Here is a 22,269-nt window from a genome sequence, read left to right as displayed (position 1 = left end):
TTTACAGAACTACTCCAACTGTTGAGAAAGGAGTCACTGTGGACTGAGGACGGCCCAAGTTAGACTCTTGAGTTAAGGCTGTTTAATGGGATGTAGCCATCACCTTACAGTTACCCTGAATAAAGACATACTTGCCTGTCTTTACAAAGGGTAAGCAAGGACCAACAGTCATAAGGGTCTGAGAAAGAATTATAGATAATATCAACATGTGAAACATAATAGTAGCCTCTGATTATTATGTGGCCATTACATCCCAGGCCCTTTACTTTGAATGTGGGATTTCTCATTCTAACTGGAAGCTGTGGCACAAGGCCATCAAGCTATGGCTGCATGGCCAAGTGAAGACTCAGTTTTAACTGACCCCAAGCTCATGCTCTTTCCACCCTACCACTCTGCCTTTTTTTCCCCCTTCTTCTCCTTTCTCCCTTGCCTCTTTTCCCATGGTAGACAGGTTGGAGGATTGCAAAGAGCATAAAGAACTGGTAGATTAACCCCTCTTAAGTTGCTCGAAAGAAGGGATGGAGCATTCTGGTAGGGCAGAGAGTAAGGGCAAGCCCTAGAAAAGGACGGTTGTTACCCTGGCTGGTTCCACAGCTCATTAAATCATGGTATGAAAGAAAAATGAGGCTGGGCATGGTGGCTCATGCCTGTAATCCCAACACTTTGGGAAGTTGAGGCAGGCGAATCATTTGAGGTCAGGAGTTCAAGACCAGCCTGGCCAACATGGAAAAACCTTGTCTCTACCAAAAATCAGCCAGGCATGGTGGCACATGCCTGTAGTCCCAGCTACTCAGGAGGCCGAGGCAGGAGAATTGCATGAACCTGGGAGGCAGAGGTTGCAGTGAGCCAAGATCACACCATTGCATGCCAACCTGGGTGACAGAGCAAGACTCCAGCTAAAAAAAAAAAAAAAAAAAAAGCCAGATGCGGTGGTAATCCCAGCTGCGGGAGGCTCTCAGCTGAGGCAGAATTGCTTGAATCTGGAGGTGGAGGTTGCAGTGAGCTAAGATTGCACCATTGCACTCCAGCTTGGATGCAGAGTGAGACTCTGTCTAAAAAAAAAAAAAAAAAAAAAAAAAAAAAAAAAAGGAGAGAGAAAAGAAAAATGAGCCATGAAAGAGTTATACCAGGAAAAAAGGGTCATCTCAGAGCCCCAAAGCTACCTGCTTTGTGATCTTCAAAAACTCAGAAGCAGGTCTTAGCTGACTTGGCAAATCTTGGTGGCTTGGACCAGTCATTTCTGGGTATCTCAAGAGGATGTAACTTTAGCTTGTGTCAAATCCTAATGCATGGTTTCCTTTTTCTCTTCCAGGGTCATCTTGGAGATCGAAGAACCAGCCTCAAACCATAATGGCGGACAACTTCTTTTTGGCCTAGATGGCTATATGTACATATTCACTGGGGACGGGGGACAGGCTGGAGATCCCTTTGGCCTGTTTGGAAATGCTCAGAACAAGTAAGCTGGGTGGAGGCTGGGACCCTGTCCCATCAGAGTGAGCCCCTGGTACGGTGTTTTTGCAGGGATGGCATCAAACTCAAATCACATGCTGCAAGATGTAGTCCACTCCATTGAGGCAATGGGAGGAATGTTTGGTTTTCAGTTCCATAAATTTCAGACACAGTATATTTTGGTAGTTAATATTATTAATGCTCAATATAACTGTCAGAGTGTTATGTAAAGGAGAATTCGGGATTTTAAAAATATATATATCACCAGGTCATTATTCACCACACTAATCATCTAATTCAATTCCACTCAATAATATTATTGAACACCATGTTCCAGGTGCTGTGCTAGGCCCTGGAGACACATGAGAAGTTAACTACTGAGAGCCAATGTGTATTGGGTGCTTGCAGCTTGTCAGGCACTGGTCTAAGTACATTTGAGAAGGTAGTTTTAACAACCTTCAAGGGCAAGAATTTATATCTAATATCTATTTTGTTAATTGATATATCACCAACACTTAGGACAGTGCCTGGCACAAGGGAGCCTTTCCATAATTACACATGGAATGAATGAATCATATGAAGTATACATATAATAGTATCCATTTTACAGACAAGCAAATGGAGGCACAGAGGTAATACAATGAGTAAGTGGAAAAAACAGAATCCCAACCCACACAATATGGCGCCAGAGCTCAGTGATGCTGTGTTGCCTAGACAAAGGTCATGTGGTCCTTCTGCCCTTTGCACCCAGTAAGCACTTGGCTTCTATTGTTCCTAGTAATAGAAATATTGAGGTTAATAATAATACAAAGCTAACATTTGTCAAATACCTACTGTGATTCAAGAATTGCATTAAACGCTATATACACAATAACTCATTTAACCCTTATATCAAAACCATACTGCAAGGTAAATAATATTTATCTAGCAATATATTTTAAATAGAGATAGGGTCTCACTGTTTTGCCTAGGCTGTTCTTGAACTCATGGCCTCAAGCTATCCGCCCACCTCAGCCTCCTAAAATGTGAGATTACAGGCATGAGCCACTGCACCTGGCCAATATATTAAAAATAATAGCAGCCTCTGATTATCATGTGTCCATTAGATTCCAGACCCTTTACTTGAGTGTGAAATTTCTCATCATCATAGGAAGCAGTGGCACAAGGCCATCAGTTACTCTCCTCTGACTTTCAAATGAGGAAAGTCAGTCCCAGAGACCATAGTCATTGGCAGAGCCTCCCAAACACTTCTGTTCTGTTCTTTTAACTGACCACGTTGTTAAATAAAGAATAAACAGTGTAACTAGCTTCTTTTAAAAATTTGTCATATTAGACCAAATCAGAGAGAAGCTGTCCTCATCATTAAAATAAGAATTGAAGCTGCAACTTGCTCAGGGTCAAATGGGCCAAGATCACATCAAACTTTTGCCTCGTAGTTCTTTTCGAGCCAAACATGGGGCAGTCTTAAATATCTTGTAGAGATTTAAAAGAAAATCTTCAAGCTCATTCTTGCTGGTACAAAAAAATAAGGAAAATAAGAAGTCACATCTTCCCATGTGATCCTTAGCAGTCTCTTGGCATCAACTATGAGTCGGCCCTTGTGGGTTGTCTCTTCCAGTCCTGTGCTTTCCTTGGTTACCTGATTCTGTTTCCTGGCCTTCTTTCTTTCAGAAGTTCCCTGCTGGGAAAAGTTTTAAGGATCGATGTGAACAGGGCAGGCTCAGATGGCAAGCGGTACCGAGTCCCCTCGGACAATCCGTTTGTTTCTGAGCCAGGGGCCCACCCCGCCATCTATGCCTATGGGATTAGGAACATGTGGCGCTGTGCTGTGGACCGAGGGGACCCCATCACGCACCAGGGTCGAGGCCGGATATTCTGTGGGGACGTGGGCCAGAACAGGTTTGAAGAGGTTGACCTCATTGTGAAAGGCGGCAATTACGGCTGGAGAGCCAAGGAAGGGTTTGCATGTTATGACAAAAAACTTTGTCACAATGCCTCTTTGGGTAAGTAAGAAGCTCTCTCGGTGATTTCTTGGATGAGTTGAGTGGGCTGGAGGTGGAGGTGGGGAATAAAACCTGAATGTCCTGCCCTGCAGGTCATTTAAATCACGCCTTGTTCGTGTCCTGTGGCGTAGTGCTTCTCCAATCCGTCCTCCAGCCACTCACTGGCACCAGTGACATCTTGGCAGTGGCTATTTTAAAAAAGTGAATTCCTAGACTCTGCCTCAGACCTAATGAATTTGAATTTTGGGTAGATTGGAGGCATGAGATTGACGTAAGAATCTGTATTTTAGTAAGTTACCCACATTAATTTTAGGCATATTATTTTGAGAACCACTGGCACAGCAAAATTGGTGTATGTTTTTATTTATTTCCCAACTGGTACAGGCCACTGAAATGATATTCTGCATATAGTCAAGTAAGAGGACACTTTCTTTTCTTTTTTTTAGACAGAGACTTGCTCTGTCACCAGGTTGGAGTGCAGTGGCACGATCTCGGCTCACTGCAACCTCCGACTCCCTGGTTCAAGCAATTCTCCTGCCTCAATCTCCTGGGATTACAGGCATGTGCCACCAATCCCAGCTAATTTTTGTATTTTTAGTAGAGATGGGGTTTCACCATGTTGGCCAGGATGGTCTCAATCTTCTGACCTTGTGATCCGCCTGCCTCAGCCTCCCAAAGTGCTGGGATTACAGGCGTGAGCCACCATGCCCAGCCCAGGACACTTTCTAAACACCAATAATCAAGGTGTGATTTAGAAACTCCACCTGGCTCAAAATTCTAGTGTTCTGACTCTATTACTACTTCTTAGTCTTTTCTTGTCCTCTAAGTTATAAAGCAGTCTTACAGACTGTGACAATATTTTCCATATCCTTAAACCAGGGTATCTGCCATATCAACCTACAGGGAAAACTTAGCCATGTGGATTTCCAGGTCACTGCGTCATAGATGGAGGGAATTTTTGGCTTCCTCTCTGCCTGAGGATAGCAGTTAAGTAGGAAGCTTGCAAATATTGTGGATGGCCTATTGAGAACAATAAACATGATTTACTTGCTTGCCTGTCCTACTGAAGACCAAGAGGTAAAGTGTTCTTCACTGAATTAGGCAACTGCATTAAAAAGTCCCCTTCTTCCTCCTTGAAGCTTTCAATTTTAGGCCACGACTCTCACTCTCTTTCCTCTCCCCTGGACAGATGATGTTCTGCCAATCTATGCTTATGGCCACGCAGTGGGGAAATCAGTCACGGGAGGTTATGTCTATCGTGGTTGTGAATCCCCAAATCTCAATGGCCTGTATATCTTTGGAGACTTCATGAGTGGGTAAGGAAGGACTGATGTCCCTTCTCTCTCTTTTGATTTGAACACTTTTACTGAGGTATAACTTACATATGGTGAAATATAATCATGTAGGAGCACAGTGGTATGATGTTTTACAAATGTATGCACTCATATTTCCAGCAACCATATCAAGAGGCAGAACACTTCCATCACCCTAGGAGGCTCCTTCTTTTCTATTGCCTCTCTCTCTCTCTCTCTCTCTCTCTCTCTCTCTCTCTGTTTCTCTCTCATACCAGGGGCTCACTTTAAAGGGACAGGGGCCCAGCTTCCATCCAGCTTACTTGCTCTGAGCATTTCCAAACATGCCAAAGGGATCTCCAGCCTGTCCCCCGTCCCCAGTGAATATGTACATGTAGCCATCCAGGCCTAAAATAAATTGTCTCTCTCTCTCTGTCACACACACACACACACACACACACACACACACACACACACACACACCCCGCAGCCAGAGATAGGCACTCCCACCACAGCTTAGTTTCTGGAACTTCGTATATAAATGGAATCATGATAGTATGGACTCTTCTTTCTGTGCTTGGCTTCTTTAACTTGGCAATGTCTGTGGGATTCATCAATGTTGTTTCCATGTATCAGTAATTTGTCTTTTTTATTGCTTTGTAAAATTCAGTTGTATGAATACACCACAATTTATTCATCTATTCTCTGTGTTGCTGATGGACATTTTGGCTATTCCCAGTTATGAAATATTGTGAATAACATGGCTACTATATTTTATAGTTTTCAGTGTAGAGATCTTGCATATTTACTTATCTCTTAGTGTTTGATGTTATAGTAAATGTTATTTTGTTAAATTCCAGTTTCTGATTGTTAATTGTTAGTATGTAGAATTTTTTTTATATTGAGCTTGCATCTGGCAACCTTGCTGAACTCCTTGTTCATTCTGATTGCTTTTTTATAGATTCTACTGGATTTTCTATGTGGAAGGTAATTTTATTAGAAGGTCTGTGAATATAGACACTTTTACTTTCTTTCTTTTCTTTCCTTTTCTTTTTTGTTTTTTGAGATGGAGTCCAGACTGGAGTGCAGTGGTGCAATCTCAGCTCACTGCAAGTTCCATCTCCTGGGTTCACACCATTCTCCTGCCTCAGCCTCCCGAGTAGCTGGGACTACAGGCGCCCGCCACCACGCCTGGCGAATTTTTTGTATTTACTTTTTTTTTTTTGAATTGGAAGCCTGCTCTTATTTTTTAACTGGCTTACTGCTCTAGCTTAATCTCAGTGCGGTGTTGAGTAGAAGTGGGGGAAAGCATTCATTTTCACCATCATATTGGTGTGATGTTACTGTGTGACATCACACCAATATGATGTCAGCTGTAGGTGATTTCTACACACCCTTTATCAAGCTGGGGACATTTTCTTTTATTTCTAGTCCTTTGAGAATTTGTATTAGATATAGATGTTGGGTTTTGTCAAAGGCTTCTTTTCATCTTTTGATGAATCATGTGGGCTTTTAAAATTTTTAGTTTCTTAATATGGTGAATTTCGTCAATTGATTTAAAAATTGTTAGAGCAGTCTTGCATTCTGAGAAAAATACCACTTGGTCATAATGCATTATCTTTTTTTTTTTTGAAACAAGGTTTTGCTCTGTTATGTAGGCTGGACTGCAATGGCACGATCATAGCTCACTACAGCCTCGAACTCCTGGGCTCAAGTGATCCTCCCACCTCAGCCTCCCAAGTAGCTGGTGGCACCCAGCTAATTAAAAAAATTTTTTTTTTGTAGAGATGGAGTCTTACTATGTTGCCTAGGCTGGTCTTGAACTCCTGGCTTCAAGCTATTCTCCCACTTGGTCTCCCAAAGTGCTAGGATTACAGGCATGACCTGCTGCCCCTGGCCCCATCCTTTTTATATATATAGATTTGATTTGTTGGCATGTTGTTTGAAATTTTAAAATCTATGTGCATGAAGGAATAGTGAACTGTAGTTTTTCTTTCTTGTAATATATTTGTCAGACTTTGGAATCAGGGTAAACAGGCTTTATAGAATAAGTACTCCTGTTCAATTACCTGGAAGAGTTTGTGTAAAATAGGTATTATTTTTCCTTATGTGTGCTTCATTCCAAGAAAAACTATCTGGGCCTGAAGTTTTCTATGTGAAAAGACTTTTAATAACAAATTTAATTTCTTTATTAGATTTAATTATTCAGTTTATCTATTTCTTTCTGAGTGAGCTTTGGTAGTCTGTGCCTTTCAAGGAATTTGTCCAGTTTGTCTATGTTGTCAAATGTATTGGCATTCAGTTGTTCATAATATTTCTTTATTATTCTTTAAATATCTATAGAAACTATGGTGATGTCACTTGTCTTGTTCTAGATACAGCTGGTAGTTGTGTCTTCTCTTTTTTTTTTTTAAATCAGTCTGGTTAGAGGTTTATCCATTTTATTGATCTTCTATAAGAACCAGCTTTTGTGTTCATTGATTTTTTTTCCTATTACTTTTGTGTTTTTTTCTATTTCATTGATTTCTTCTCTTTTTTCTTCCTTCTGCTTGATTTGGGTTTAATTTGCTCTTCTATTTCTAGTTTCTCAAGATGGAAGCTGAGGTTATTGATCTGAGACCTTTCATCTTTACTAATATATGTGTTTAGTGCTATAAATTTTCCCCCAAGTACTACTTTAGCAGTATCCTGTAAATGTTGATATATTGTGTTTTCATTGTTATTCAGCTAAAAATATTTTCTAATTTACCTTTTGATTTCTTTGTCCCATGAGTTATTTCAAAGTGAGATATTTAGTTTTCAACTACCTGAAGATTTTCCAGAGGTCTTTCTGCTATTGATTTCTATTTTAGATTTACTGTGCTCCCAGAACATATTGTATATGACTTGGGGAACTATCTTGGATTTTCTGGGTGGGTCCTAAATGAAATTACAAGCGTGTTTAGAAGAGGAAGGTAGGGGGAAATTTGAAGATGTGAGAGATAGAAAGTGATGTGACAACGAAGGCAGAGGGAGAAAAGGTGACATGATGTGGGGCCATGAGTCAAGGCATAGGGACAGCTTTCAAAAGCTGGAAAGAGTGAGGAAACCGATTCTCCTGCAGAGCGTCTGGAGGGAGCACAGTCCTGCCAACACCTTGATCTTGGCTCAGTGAAGACCGTTTCAGAGTTCTGGCATCCAATTCTATAAAAGAATAAGTGTATGTTGTTTTAAGTCACAAAGTTGTGGTAATTTGTAGTCGTGGTAATTTGTTACAGTGGCAATAAGAATGTTATCATTCCTAATGCTCTCAATTCCTTTGGGTAGATGCATGTTTCTATCTGATATCATTTTTCTTCTGTCTGAAGAACTTCCTTTAACATTTCTTGTTGATGGGGTCTATAGTGATGAATTCTTTTCACTTTTGAGTCTTTATTTTGCCTTCATTTTTGAAAGATGTTTTCACTGGGTATAGAAGTCTGTGTTAGCATGTTTTTTTCTTTGATTCTTTAGAGGTTGCCCCACTATTTTCTGGCTTGCATCATTTCCAATGAGAAATCTGCTGCCAGACTTCTCTTTGTTCCTTCATATGTAATATTTCATTTTTTTCCCTATGACTGCTTTTTAAGATTTTCCCTTTATCATCAGTTTTGTGCAATTTCATTAAGATATGCCTTAGTTTGCTTTTCTTCATATTTCTTGTGCTTAGAGTTTGTAGCAGTTATTGGATCTGTGAATTTATAGTTTTCACGAAATGTGGAACATTTTTGGCCATTATATCTTCAAATATGTTTCCCTCTGTCTCCCACTCCTTCTCTCCTTTTTTTTTCTCTTTTCAATTTTTTTTTTATTAACAAGCTACATAACCAAGAACAAAAACACAGCAACCTTAAAGCTGAAACAGCATTAAGTCAAACTGCTGCTGCAGTTCACGGATGAACCTGGGGTACGTGCTCCCTCATTGCGAGGCAGGATGTAGGCACATGACTGTACATTCAGGCATATATGTGACCAAGAAGAATGAGAGAAATGGAAAACACTGGAGAACAGAAAGTATCAAGGACTTTTCATCAGGCAATCCCAAAGTGCTCTGCTCTCTTCCTGTTCTTTGCCTCTGTATCCTCTGTGGTTCCAGTTCCAGCTGAACTTGTGACAATCCCAAATCGCTCCTTCCTCTTTTTCAGTTTCTCATCATCTTCAGACTTTCTGGAGATTGAAGAGACATTCAAACCAAATCTTTGAGCACTTTCCTTCGGCTTATCCAAGTTAACCATAGGTTTGTTATCAGATGACAGACCTTTTGTTGGAACTGAAGAAATCCCAAACCTAGCTGCCCGACCAGCTTTCTTACTCTCCAGGCACACAGGTACATTGAATCATTCAGCTCTCTTCTGCATTCTCTCAGTCTGTGGTATTTCAGATGTAATCCTCACCACTTTCTTCTCTGCTGCCACATCAACAGTTTTTTTAGGGGGTTCTTCCTCTTTGACAGGCAGCTCAATGGGCTTTGTTTCTTATTCCTCTGTTTCATCTCCCAGAACATCTTCATTTGCCTCCTCTTCAGCGTGTTCTTCAAGATATGCCTGGAGTCTGTGGATAAGATCTTGCTTTGTTCCCTTGGTCTCCAAACCATGAGCAAGATATTCTTACCTTAGTTCAGCAAGCTTCAGCTTATGGATCTCCACCGTCTTGGTTGCTATCTTGTTACCCCTCCCTTCTCTCCTTTTATTCAGAGGCTCTAATTACATGTATATTGGGCTGCTTAAAGTTGTTCCACAGTTCACCGATGATATATTTGTGTCAAAAATTTTTCTCTGTGTTTCATGTAGGGTAGTTTCTATTGCTATGTCTTTAGTTCATGAATCTTTTCTTTTGTGATGTCTAGCCAGCCATTCATCCCATTGAGTGTGTGTGTGTGTGTGTGTGTGTGTGTGTAATCTCAACATATTTTTCACCTCTAGAAACTTGATTTGGGTCTGCTTTGTATCTCTCATATCTCTATATAACTTTTTAAACATATGGAATATAGTAAGAATCATTGTTTGAATGTTCTTGTCTGCTAACTTTAACATCTTCGTCAGTTCTGTGTCAGTTTCGATGGACAGATTTTACTTTTTATTATGGATTCTATTCACCTCCTTCTTTACTTGCCTCGTAATTTTTGATTGGATGCCAGAAATTATTAATTTAACTTAGTAGTGCTGGATATTCTTGTATTCCAATAAATGATTTTGAATTTTGCTTGGAGACATAGTTATTTGGAAATAGTGTGATTCTTTCAGGTCTTGCTACTAATTATTTACTAAACAGAACCAAAGTAGTGCTTTTTCTAGAGCTTTCTGTTCCTCACTACTGAGTTCTATTCCTCACTACTTATGCTATTCCTGATCCCAAGTAAATGCTAAGTACTTTTTCTTCTAAATCTTTCCTTTGTTTTTAAATATTTTCTCACATGTACCTGCTGTTGAGTATGCTGACGATTACTTCAGGGGAACCTTTTGCAGCTCTCTGGCATTCGTTCTCTGTGCAATTTTCTTCTCTCCAGTATCTATCCTGCAATCTCTTACTGCATTGGTCTTCCTGGACTCTCAGCAATGTCTTTTCAGCTCAAGGAGCCTGCTAGGCTTTGCCTGTATTTTCCCTTTCTGTGCTGGACACTCTCAAGGTAGTATGCTGGAACAATCATAGGGTTTACCTTGTTTGTTTCCTGTATCTCAGAGAACATACTCCTATATTGCCTATCTTCAGTATCTTTGAAGTCATTATTATTCTATCTTGTGCAGGTTTTGGAATGTTTAAGATGGGAGAGTAAATCTAGTCCCTGTTAGAAAAGGTGTTCTATTTTTATGCTGCAATTCTTAGTTACAGAGATGGGGTAAAATGAATAATTGGTCAGGTCCTTTATCATCACTTACTAGATCTTTGGGATTTCATTGTTCTTTATGTTTTTCTCCCTACAACCTCCATTCACTACTGCCCCCATACGCAAATCATTTGGTTAACATGCAGTGATTCTTTATTTATTTATTTATTTTTGAGACGGAGTCAGGTTGGAGTGCAGTGGTGCAGTCTCAGCTCACTGCAACCTCTGCCTCCTGGGTTTAAGCGATTCTCATGCCTCAGCCTCCCAAGCAGCTGGGACTACAGGTGCATGCCACCATGCCTGGCCAATTTTTGTATTTTCAGTAGAGACAGGGCTTTGCCATGTTGGTCAGGCTGGTCTCGAACTCCTGGTCTCAGGTGATCTGCCTGCCTCAGCCTCCCAAAGTGTTGGGATTACAAGCATAAGCCACTGCACCCAGTCATAGGCAGTGATTCTTAATTGAGGTGTACTTATAAAAATCCCTTGGGTTTGGGATCTCTGTTTCCATAAAACTTTCCAGGTGATTCTGACAAGCACCCTGGGTTTAACCAACTTCCTTTCCCTTTTCTTCTAAAAACCTGCTTTTAGTTCAGATAGATGATAGAGGGATAAGAAGCATCTCTCTGCTACTATATAAGCATACAGCAATAATAATAACAGTAGTTTTTTTTTAACCCTTACAATGTGCCACACACATTGGTGAGATCTTTATGTATATTATTTTATTTAACCTTCAAAATTCTGCCCTATGGTAAATTACGTTATCACTCCCCATTTTACAGATGAGGAATCTGAAGCTTAGAGATATTGGGCAACTATCCAAAGGTCACACAACTAATAAAAATAAGATCAGTCTTTTGTAGTGGTGCAGCCTACACAGTGCAGTGCATCGAACTCTTTTTTTTTTTTTTTTTGAGACAAAATGTCGCTCTGTCACCCAGGCTGGAGTGTGCAGTGGCATGATCTTGGCTCACTGCAACCTCCACGTCCTGGGTTCAAGCCATTCTTGTGCCTCAACCTCCCGAGTAGCTGGGACTATAGGCGTGCACCACCCTGTCTGGCTAATTTTTGTATTTTTAGTAGAGATGGGGGTTTCACCATGTTGGCCAGGCTGGTCTTGAACTCCTGACCTCAAGTGGTCTGCCTGCCTTGGCCTCCCAAAGTGCTGGGATTACAGGTGTGGGCCATTGGGCCTGGCCCAAACTCCTTTTATAATAGAACATGAACTTCCACATCTAGGGCAAGTGGGTGATTGAAATATCTCTGAAGAAGCTTTTTGGTTGCTTGGAGGGAGGCTAGTTATTGATCTCTCAATGGGAGACTCAGTCCTAGTACTCAAGGGTCCCTGATTCTAGGAGAAAAAGTATCCTGCAGAGTGGATATATGGATTCCTAAAACATAAGGTTTTATTTTTCATCTAGTCGACTTATGGCTTTGCAGGAAGATAGAAAAACCAAGAAATGGAAGAAGCGGGATCTTTGCCTGGGCAGCACTACGTCCTGTGCCTTCCCAGGGCTGATCAGCACCCATAGCAAGTTCATCATTTCCTTTGCTGAAGATGAAGCAGGTAACATATGTACAGAGTTGTTTGATTTCTACTTCCTGGAACTTGGATAATCACAGGCATCAACTAAACGTTTATTTTAAATAGTAATTATCACTTCTACTATGATCACTATCACTTAGTCATCTTTTATAATGTACTGGATACTATTCTAAGCACGTCATGTTTTTCACCTTATTTCGTAATCATAACACCCCCATGATAAAATTACTTTTGATTTTTTCTCCTTTTTTTTTTGAGACAGAGTCTTGCTCTGTCACCCAGGAGGGAGAGCAGTGGTGCCATCTCTGCTTACTGCAACCTCCGCTTCCGGAGTTCAAGCAATTCTCCTGCCTCAGCCTCCCAAGCAGCTGGGACTACAGGCATCTGCCACCACGCCCAGCTAATGTTTGTATTTTTAGTAGAGATGGGGTTTTGCTGTGTTGGCCAGGCTGGTCTCAAATTCCTGACCTTGGGTGATCTGCCCGCTCAGCCTCCCAAAGTGCTGAGATTACAGGCGTAAGCCACGGTGCCTGGCCCCATGATGTAATTATAATGCTCATTTCACCAATGAAGAAACAGACTGAATATGCCAGCCTACTCCTTCCAGGCTGAACCACACAACTCACTGTGAGGGGGAGATCTATGCTGAACCGCAGTTCTAGGAATGTGGAAAGGGCCAACAGTGGACCAGACTAAATGGGCAGTGGGTGTTTATGCTGCCGGTGCTGTCTGGGAAACGGGCCTCTAGTGATCATCTCACTGGTTGGGCCAGGCTCTTTCCTGACCTTGCCAAGAGTTTGTGAGCAAAGGAGGATTTTATTTATTTATTTATTTAGAAATCTGAGAAAAAGGTAGACATCTAGGTAGGAGGTCCCTCAATAGACAGACTAGGCACGTGTTAAGGGCTTCAGTGAAGCATGATGTGCACATGTACATGAGAGAGAGACCCAGAGAGACTCAGTTCTAATACGTTTCCAAACATTTTATCATCAGAAAACCGATTTTTAACTTCAGCTTTACATAAGTTATGTTTCACTCGGAAAGATAAAGTTTTCAAATTTTAAATATTTTTGTTTTGTTTTATTTGAGGACAGTGAACTTTCCAGTATTTGGCACTAGATATCATCATGTTTAGAGGCAGAGATAATAAGGTGATCTCTCAAGGTCCCTTCCACATCTAGATTCTGTATAGGTGGAAAAAAATAATAATTAAACAACAGAAAACAAAACCAATCAAAAAGAAAAAAAGAAAAAAAAAGATTCTCTGTAGGTATAAACCAGAGTCTCAAAGGATTCTGAAATATTTGGTTTCTTTCCCCTCTGGGCTGTGAGGTGGCTGCCTGGGACCTTCACTTGAGTAGGATATAAGGAGACCCAGTCATCTCCCGGACCCTTTCCTCTCAGTTAGCTGATGAACGGATAGTTTGAGATGAATGTTTTATAGGAGCAGAGGAAACTTCAAGAATTTTGGAAACTTCAAGTATTTTAACAGAAAAAAGTCTATGTGAGTTTCAAATTGGAAGTCCAAACATATGAAAAAGGAGAGAAACCACAAGCTGGCAGGATGATGGCCAGTGGAAAGAGAGTGACGTGAAAGCTACAGGCGGTGGTGGGGCTTCTCCTCTGCCGGACACCGCCGTGGGTGAAACCCCCCCAGAGGCTGGACCCCCCGAGTCTGCCCAGGGATCCTGGGCTGCCATCTTCTGTGGCTGTTCTTGGCTTTGGTGACTTGGTTTGTTGTGCTTGTAGATGTCTCACAGTAGAAAACAGTAAAAAAAAAAAAAAAAGCCAAAAAAAACCAGTCATGGTACATCTGGCAAACAAAACAGAGTCCTTGGCTGAATTTTATGGGGTAGACTTGCCAGAGTGTTCCCAAGCCTTTGCCCAAGGGCGGCCCTGAGGCTAATGAGGCTGTTCCTGAGGCAGGTTATTATTATTATTTTTTCCCCGGAGTTGCTTGCTCTTGTGTTTTTGCATAAACTGATTCATATTTTCTGCTCTTGGCATATTCTTTTCTTCTGAGAGGCATTTTTAGATCTGAGCATTATTTCATTATTTTATTACCAGTCCACTGGCTTTAGGTAAGTCACCTTTTACTTGGAACTCGAGCTCTGCCTCACCTATGGCTACAGTTCACGTCCTGGGTCATGTCCTGAGAGTTGATAGCTGGTATGAATTACTGCTGAGCGAATGGCTGGTGCGGAGCTGCCCATTGCTGAGGATTCATTGATGGGATTTCTGAAAGTCAGTCACTGAAGCACATTCCCAAGAGGGCTGGTCAAATGAATTATGTTTGCAGTAAATTTGTATAGCATGCATTTTTGTTTTACATGGCATATTATAGTTTTTTTTTTTGTTTTTCTCCCCTAAGACATATATTAAAAATATCAGTTGGAAACTACAAATGAAATTCACCTCTAGCATTGTTTTAACCTAAAAATAAAATGGGAAGTCTATGGAATGTGGAAGACATATAATTTACACAAACTGCAGTCCTGCATAGGCAGGGTTTTCAATTTTCTTTTTAGACTAGGAAGGCCTTTGCATGGCCTCGAGGGGCCCCTGCCTATGTACTCGTGGGCCTTTCTTAGACACCACATTTATCGAATGGTAGAATCACTCCAGATGGTGCCTGGGGTTCCAATTCGGACGGAGCAAACTGACTCTGAAGGAGGGTGTGCCCTAATTCATCAGATCTCTTACATGGGGAAGACTATAAATTTAGTTTGTCAGTACACAAAGCATAGTCTGTTAGGCAGCTGCTACCCTGTGTAGTGGCTATGCAAAGACTAAGAGGCTCACACTTAGCACAAGACAAACACTGGTCTCTGTTCTCCACAAAAAGCAGTTGTTTAGAGCTGTTGTGTGGTGGCTCATGCCTGTAATCCTACTGCTTTGGGAGGCTGAGCTGGGAGGATTCCTTGAGTGCAGGAGGTTGAGACCAGCCTGAGCAACATAGGGAGACCCCATCTCTACAAAAAGTTTAAAAAATGAGCCTGATGTGGTGGCATGCACCTGTAGTCCCAGCTACTCAAGTGACTGAGGTAGAAGGTTTGCTTGAGCCCAGGAGGTGGAGGCTACAGTGAGCCGTGATTGTGCCACTACACTCCAGTCAGCAACAGAGCAAGACCTTTTCTTAAAAAAAAAAAAAATCAGTTGTTTAAATAACCCAGAGCTGTATAAAGCTTTAGGTTTTTCAGAATTGCAACTTAATAGACATTTTCTTTCATAAAATTGAGAAAGAGTTGTGTAAGGCACATAACAGCAAGTGAATTTAATTCAGTGTAATGGCACAAACATTGGGTCAGAGAGATGAGAAAGTAATAATAACTACGATTATTGAACACTTTTTTTTTTTTTTTTTGAGACAGAGTCTCGCTCTGTTGCCTACTGCACTGGGAGTGTAGTGATGCAGTCTTGGTTCACTGCAACCTATGCCTCCCAGATTCAAGTGATTCTCATGTCTCAGCCTCCTGCATAGCTGGGATTACAGACGTGCGCCACCACGCTCGGATAATTTTTGTATTTTTAGTAGAGGGGGGTTTTGCATGTTGGCCAGGCTTGTCTCAAACTCCTGACCTCAGGTGATCCACCTGCCTCAGCCTCCCAAAGTGCTGGGATTACAGGCGTGAGCTACCGGGCCAGCCTGGTTATCTAACACTTTCGAATTGAATACCTAACAATCACTTGAGGCATTGTGATCCCAATTTTACAAATGAATAAATATCTTGAGGGCTGTGCAGGTGAAGACGTCTCCCAAAATAGCATGGAGAGGAACTGGTGTTATCAGAAATCAAACCAGACTTCTGGGACTCCCCACTGGGGCTTATGACCCCACAGCATAATGTCCCTCACAAATAACTAGACAGCAAGGTGGAATGAGGTAGTTACTGTGAGAAAAGAACATTTCCCAGAGCTCCAAGTGGCAGAAATGGGAAGGAGTGGGGCTCTTTCTAAGAGTGTATTAGTCCGTTTTCACACTGCTGATAAAGACATACTTGAGACTGGGTAATTTACAAAGGAAAAGAAGCTTAGTGGACTCACAGTTCCGCATGGCTGGGAAGGCTTCACAATCATGGTGGAAGGTGAAAGGCACATCTTACATGGTGGCAGAAGAGAGCAAATGAGAGCCAAGAGAAAGGGATTTCCTCTTATAAAACCATATAAAACCGTCAGAGCTCATGAGGCTTATTCACTACCAGGAGAACAGTATAGGGGAAGCTGCCCCCATTATTCAATTATCTCCCATTGGGTCCCTCCCACAATACGTGGGAATTATGGGAGCTATAAGTCACGATGAGATTGAGATTGAGTGGGGACACAGCCAAACCACATCAGAGAGATACAGGAGAGAGTGGGTAGAGGTGATTTTTGTGGGACATGGAAAAGACCAAGAGAAGAGGTGGAGAGTGGGGAGGGTCACCAGGAAATAAGGAACTCAAGGACGGAATGAAAGAGGAAAATGGGAGTAAGGCTGAAGGGAAACAAAACGACTAAAGAAGGGACAAAATAAAGCGATTGACAGATGGTCCTCAGCCTGCAGACTGTGTGTATCCAAGTGTTCACAGAGGAAAGAGGAAAGGAAGGAAATGGAGATTCACGGAGGTGAAGTTTCTGAGAGCAAGGAGGTGATAAGGGAGAAAGCTGTTTGGTTTGATAAACAAACATACACATGAAATTACCTCTGCTAGGCCATACACTCAGCTAGTCTTTGGGGGTTCGAAGATGGACTTTCTCCTCAAGGAGCTCACAGCCCAGCGAAGCAGACGTCAGTTAGGTTTCTGGGATTCCATTCTTGGGGCTCACTGCATTTTAGGGCCATAACTTCTTTTTGACCGTTTTCTGTGCATCCAGTTCTGTGTCTCAGTGCTGCCTGATGTCCCATTATTGCCTGTCTATTTTTGTTGCCTTAGGGGAGCTGTATTTCCTGGCAACCTCTTACCCAAGTGCCTACGCACCACATGGATCTATTTACAAGTTTGTTGACCCCTCAAGGTGAGATTTGATGTCATTTTCTTCTCAAATGCATTTTTCTCATTTCTTATCTCCATGGCAGGCCATAAAAACAATCTTCACTGTCCCTCAAATTACCAAAAATTATTGATGAAGCAAACTCATGTTCTAGATGAAAAGTAGTTTGGACAAATAATGGCATAGGACAATGAGTCTATAGAAATTATGAAATACTTGGGAAACGGTCTCTTTGCAGTTGGACATGAAGACCTTGAGTCTTTCTAGGGTTTTCTGACCTAGTCTAGGTCTGTGGCTTTTTTTTTTTTTTTTTTGAGATGGAGTTTCACTCTTGTTGCCCAGGTTGGAGTGTAATGGTGCGACCTTGTCTCACCGCAACCTCCGCCTCTCAGGTTCAAGCGATTTTCCTGCTTCAGCCTCCCAAGTAGCTGAGATTACAGGCATGCACCACCATAGCTAGCTAATTTTGTATTTTTAGTAGAGATGGGGTTTCTCCATGTTGGTCAAGCTGGTCTCGAACTCCCAACTTCAGGTGATTCACCTGCCTTGGTCTTCCAAAGTGCTGGGATATCAGGCGTAAGCCACCATGACAGGCTATTTTTTTTTTTTTTTTAAATATGCTTCTGGAAGTGTCTGTCTGAGGTCATCTAACAACAGGCATACACCTCTAAGCACCTGAGTAAGTACTGCTCCCCTGTCCCCTGGGCTTGGTGCAGATCTCCAGGTCTTTGGCAAATACATTTAACTGCCAAGTTCCTTAGTAGCTCCAGCTGACCTTTTCTGGAGTTTAGTGTTTATTCACTTGCTGGGCTCTATGCTGTTTCCTTCTGCTTCTTTGCTTATCTCTCTCAGAGGCTGACCAACCTCCACCAGCACAGGCAAAAGCACAATACCACTTCCTGCTTGAGAGGTTGTTGGGTCTGGGTCAGGTTATCTGCCCTGGGGAGGGTGATGCAGTGTATCCATCCTGAGGAGTCTGGGCGGTGCACTAGAAATTTTTTTTTTTTTTTAATAGAATCTCACTCTGTTTCCCAGGCTGGACTGCAGTGACACGATCTTGGCTCACTGCAACCTCTGCCTCCTGGGTTCAAGCTATTCATGTGCCTCAGCCTCCCAAGGTCACTGGGATTACAGGCATGCACCACCACACCCGGCTAATTTTTGTATTTTCAGTAGAGATGGGGTTTTGCCATGTTGCCCAGCCTGATCTCAAACTACTGGACTCAAGTGATCCACCTGCCTCGACCTCCTGAAGTGCTGGATTTACAGGTGTGTGCCACCACGCACCCTGCCCCAGTGCTCTAGATTTATCTGAAAATTCTTGCCAAAGCAAGAAAATCTCCCCCTGAATTAGCTTACAGATAGACCTACAGAAGAAAATTTTCCCCTGAGGCTTATGTTACCCACATCTGGATTGGCATATAGCAGACATGAGGCAAATAGGTCCAGCCACTGGTTAGGGCTTTGGGGCCAGCTCTAGCTCTGCTTCTGTTTGGCCACAGGGCTCTCAGCTTGTGTATTCTTGGAAGTTCCTGGAAGAGGCTCCGTCCCTGAGGCTGTGCCCGGGGTGATGTGCGGATGGTGGAGGGCGGATAGCCAAGGGGTGAATTTAATACTGGGCTGTTTCCACTGCTGGGTCTGCTTCTGTGCACATATCCTGGGCTTAGGAGCTGGAGCAGACTCAGGGTCTTTTAAGTGCTTCTGATGGTTGATGATGCCTTGGTGGGGAGTTCTCTTTCCATTAATAGGCTTCCTATGTGAATCCATTTTTCTTTCCTTTGGCAGTTTTCTGACTTAGCTGGCAGATAATTTAACTCCCCACTTTCACAAGAGCAGCTGTGAGAAGCCATACGGAAAGCGCCCATAAAGCATTTTCACACTGAAGACATCCTTACTCATTCACCTTTTTTAAAAAAATTGACATTTATGGAGTTATTCCTGTGTGCCAGGCACTGTGCTAAGTGCCATGCATGTGGGCTATCATTTAATGCTGACAGAATTCCAACCAGGCAGGTTAACATCTCACTCTATGGATAAAGAAACTGAAGGCTAGTTAAGTTAAATTACTTGCCCCAGGTGCAGCTAGTAAGACGAGCCTGGAATAGGAACTCAGTTCTCTTTGTGGACAGGTCATTTCAGTGCTACTCCCTCCGTTCAGTTATAACTAGATCGAATCACATAGACTTTTTAAACTTCTATAAGTGGACCAGATTCTGCTCTGATTACTTATTCAGCTTGTCTTTGCACTAAATGCATCACTCCCAGCATTTTGAGGGCACCTGACTAATTTATGTATCCATTTCTCCCTCCCATTTTTTTCCTCCTACCATTCCTTTAGGGGTAGCTAAATACAGTGGTTGAGAACACGGACTTGAGCCTGGGCTTGGAATCTTGGCTTTGCCACTGACTAACTGTGTGGCCTTGGGCCTGTTTCTTAGCCTGTGTGAGCCTCAGTTTCCCCTATGTAAAATGAGTATAGTAATAGTACTTACTTCACAGCATTGTTAGGAAGACTCAGTGAGTTAATATTTGCAAAGTATTTAGAATAGTGCCTAAGCACTACATAAGTGTTTGTTAAATAAATACAATTACCTTATTTTTCCCCTCCACCTGGAGTTGGGAGGATGGCAGTGAGAGATAGAGTTGGAGCAAGGCAGAGAAGGCAATGGGGACAGGCTGGGAAGTTCCAGCTCTGCTCTCTACAGTGGAAGTACTCTCTGTCCTCAAAGTCCCTTTTATTTCAGAAGATGCACCCGGGGACAAGCAGTTTAAGAATGTGTGTGTTACTAGGCAGAGAAGCAGGCATTGTCTAAGGGCTGTGCCTTGAGTTCTTGAAGACATTTTCTTTAAAGGGAGTCACCAGCACCACCATCAGAAGCAGCAGCAGAATCATGCTCATCATCAGCCTCATCCGTGAACTCTTGTTATGTGCTGGGCACTGTTCCTAGGAAGATGGGGAATATTAGGTTTTGCATTTTATGGATGTGGAGACTGAGACTTAGCAAGGTTTATTTGCCCCTGATTACAAGGATGTGAACCCGTTTTGACTGCCACCATGCCCATACTCCTAATTCCCTTTCTGCACTGTCTCTCAAGGGCCTGAGGTGCCCTGTTCTGTCTGTGCCCTTTTACCTCTCCTTCTGAGCTCATAGCATATTTCGTATTACATCTACCCCATCCCCATGGATAAGTAAAGGCTGACCCCAATTCTTGCAAATATACACCCTCTGGTGACCTTGATTTTCTGGTTGCGTCTTCAGAGTCTTGCGTCCTCATGCTTTCTGTTTGTGTTTTTAGGCGGGCACCCCCAGGCAAGTGCAAATACAAGCCAGTGCCGGTGAGAACCAAGAGTAAGCGGATCCCGTTCAAACCACTCGCCAGTGAGTCCATCTTTGAGTCTTAGGCTCAGGCCCTGGTGTGGAGGCTAAGGCAGTGCCCTCAGCAAGCAGGCCATAATTCCCACGGTGGAGTCTTAGTTACCCCCTGAGGGAAATTCAGTCTATACATCTCCTCTGCATAACAGAGGAGTTACGAGTGTGAGGATACCCGCTTCTACTGTGACTGGTTTCCTCTATTCATTCATTCACTCATTCATTCATTCATTTGTTGATTCATTCATTTAATCGTTCATATATTCATTCATTTGGCATCATTCATTTCATACTTTGTGGCAGGAACTATGCTTATCCCTAGAGATACAACAATGAACACTTAAAGCCTATGACGTGTAGGAATTCAGAGTTAAATAGGAGTGGGGATGGGAAGTACAGGCAAATAAAGAAATAAATGTAGCAGTAATGTTCTGGTATAGAAGGATGTTCAGGGCACTGAGAGGGCCCCTAGAATGAGGAATGTTTCCTTGGGGCAGGGTGGGGTTTCCTTGGGGCAGGGTGGGGAGTCAGGAAAGACTTACAGAGGAAGGATACTATCTTAAGGAAACTATTACAGAATCATGTATCACTGGAGTGACCCTTCTAAAAAGCTCATATATTTAGATCAAGGCCAGTTAGAGAATTAAAAAGTATTAATAAAAAGAATTTATATTAAAGAACTCTAATGCAGTTATAGGTTTCTCTTATAGCTACTTTCTGGGACTTATATTTTTCACTAAATAAATGCTGATTTCTCAGAGACAGTCTTGGACTTGCTAAAGGAGCAATCAGAGAAAGCTGCTAGAAAATCTGCAACCTTAGCTTCCGGCCCAGCCCAGGGTTTGTCTCAGAAAGGCTCCTCCAAGAAGCTGGCTTCTCCTACAAGCAGCAAGAATACCCTGCGAGGGCCTGGTACAAAGAAGAAAGCCAGAGTGGGGCCCCAAGTCCCCCAGGGCAAGAGGAGGAAGAGCCTGAAAAGCCACAGTGGCAGGATGAGGCCATCAGCAGAGCAGAGGCGAGCTGGCAGAAGTCTCCCGTGAGCCATTGGTCAAGGTGGCTGACAGGGTGACGTGAGAGAGGAGAGCCACCTCATCAAATGAAAGTCACTGCTGAATAAAGACCTTAGAAGTCTGGGAAGCCAGGATAGAGGTGGGGCAGGGTGGTTTTCCTCTCCCTGGGAAATCTTGCTATCTGCTGAATAAATAAATGCACCTTCTCTGGATGCAGTGCTTCTGTAGGAGACCATATCCCAGATTGCTGGTGCACCTGGGTTATGGTGAGCACTAGTCCATGAGCCTGCTTGGAATCACACTGGATGTCTCCATTTTGTTTTGTAAATGCCTACATTCTGAGGTAATAAATCAACACTTGTTCAAACTGACACATATCCTTTGATATCCTGGATATTTGTTTGACATTAGGAAATCTAGCATGCTGTACCACACTTGCATAAGAACCATACTTCACCCTCCTGCTTCACCCCAGGTCTAAGAGGAAGGCTGTGACAAGCTTACAAGGAAAGACCCTTTAAATGTGGTATCTCCTTTCCCCAGCCCAAAGCTCATGAAGTGAACAAGAGCAGGTTCAGTTCTGTACCTCCAGCACTTACTACAGTAATGGCCTGACAGGTTCTTCCTGTGTAGTGCACAGACAAAACCAATTCACTGAGACTACAATATTGCAGTAGAAAAACAGTTTAACACAGAGGCTGCCAACTAGAAGGACTGGAGTTATTACTCAAATCAGTCTCACAGAGAACTCAGAGGCTGGAGTTTTTATGGATAGTTTGGTTGGG

General features: G+C 42.4%; 1 protein-coding gene and 1 pseudogene across 7 annotated transcripts in view; one reads left to right on the top strand and one right to left on the bottom strand.

Annotated features, from left to right (window-relative positions):
- The window catches only part of HHIPL2 (HHIP like 2), a 34,983-nt gene extending 13,132 nt beyond the window's left edge, over positions 1-21,851 (top strand). For 2 of the 7 annotated variants that reach the window (XM_045397512.3, XM_005540908.5), the window contains exons 3-9: positions 1,313-1,456; positions 3,121-3,452; positions 4,642-4,768; positions 12,008-12,153; positions 17,046-17,127; positions 20,401-20,483; positions 21,234-21,851. In XM_045397512.3, the coding sequence (XP_045253447.2) occupies positions 1,313-1,456; positions 3,121-3,452; positions 4,642-4,768; positions 12,008-12,153; positions 17,046-17,127; positions 20,401-20,483; positions 21,234-21,514 (1,195 nt within the window). In that variant the 3' untranslated portion in view covers positions 21,515-21,851. Of the gene's footprint in view, positions 1-1,312; positions 1,457-3,120; positions 4,530-4,641; positions 4,769-12,007; positions 12,154-17,045; positions 17,128-20,400; positions 20,484-21,233 lie in introns of those variants that run through there. The other 5 variants (XR_012433353.1, XR_012433359.1, XM_065542286.2 and 2 more) reach the window with 5 other exon arrangements.
- Positions 8,692-9,371, bottom strand: LOC102116174 (SAP domain-containing ribonucleoprotein pseudogene; annotated as a pseudogene).
- Positions 21,852-22,269: the final 418 nt, after the last annotated feature.

The sequence above is a fragment of the Macaca fascicularis genome, chromosome 1 (assembly GCF_037993035.2).
Source record: "Macaca fascicularis isolate 582-1 chromosome 1, T2T-MFA8v1.1".
Taxonomy (NCBI): Eukaryota; Metazoa; Chordata; class Mammalia; order Primates; family Cercopithecidae; genus Macaca; species Macaca fascicularis.
Note: the sequence above shows the minus strand (reverse complement) of the source record. Positions and strands in the feature narration are given on the sequence as shown.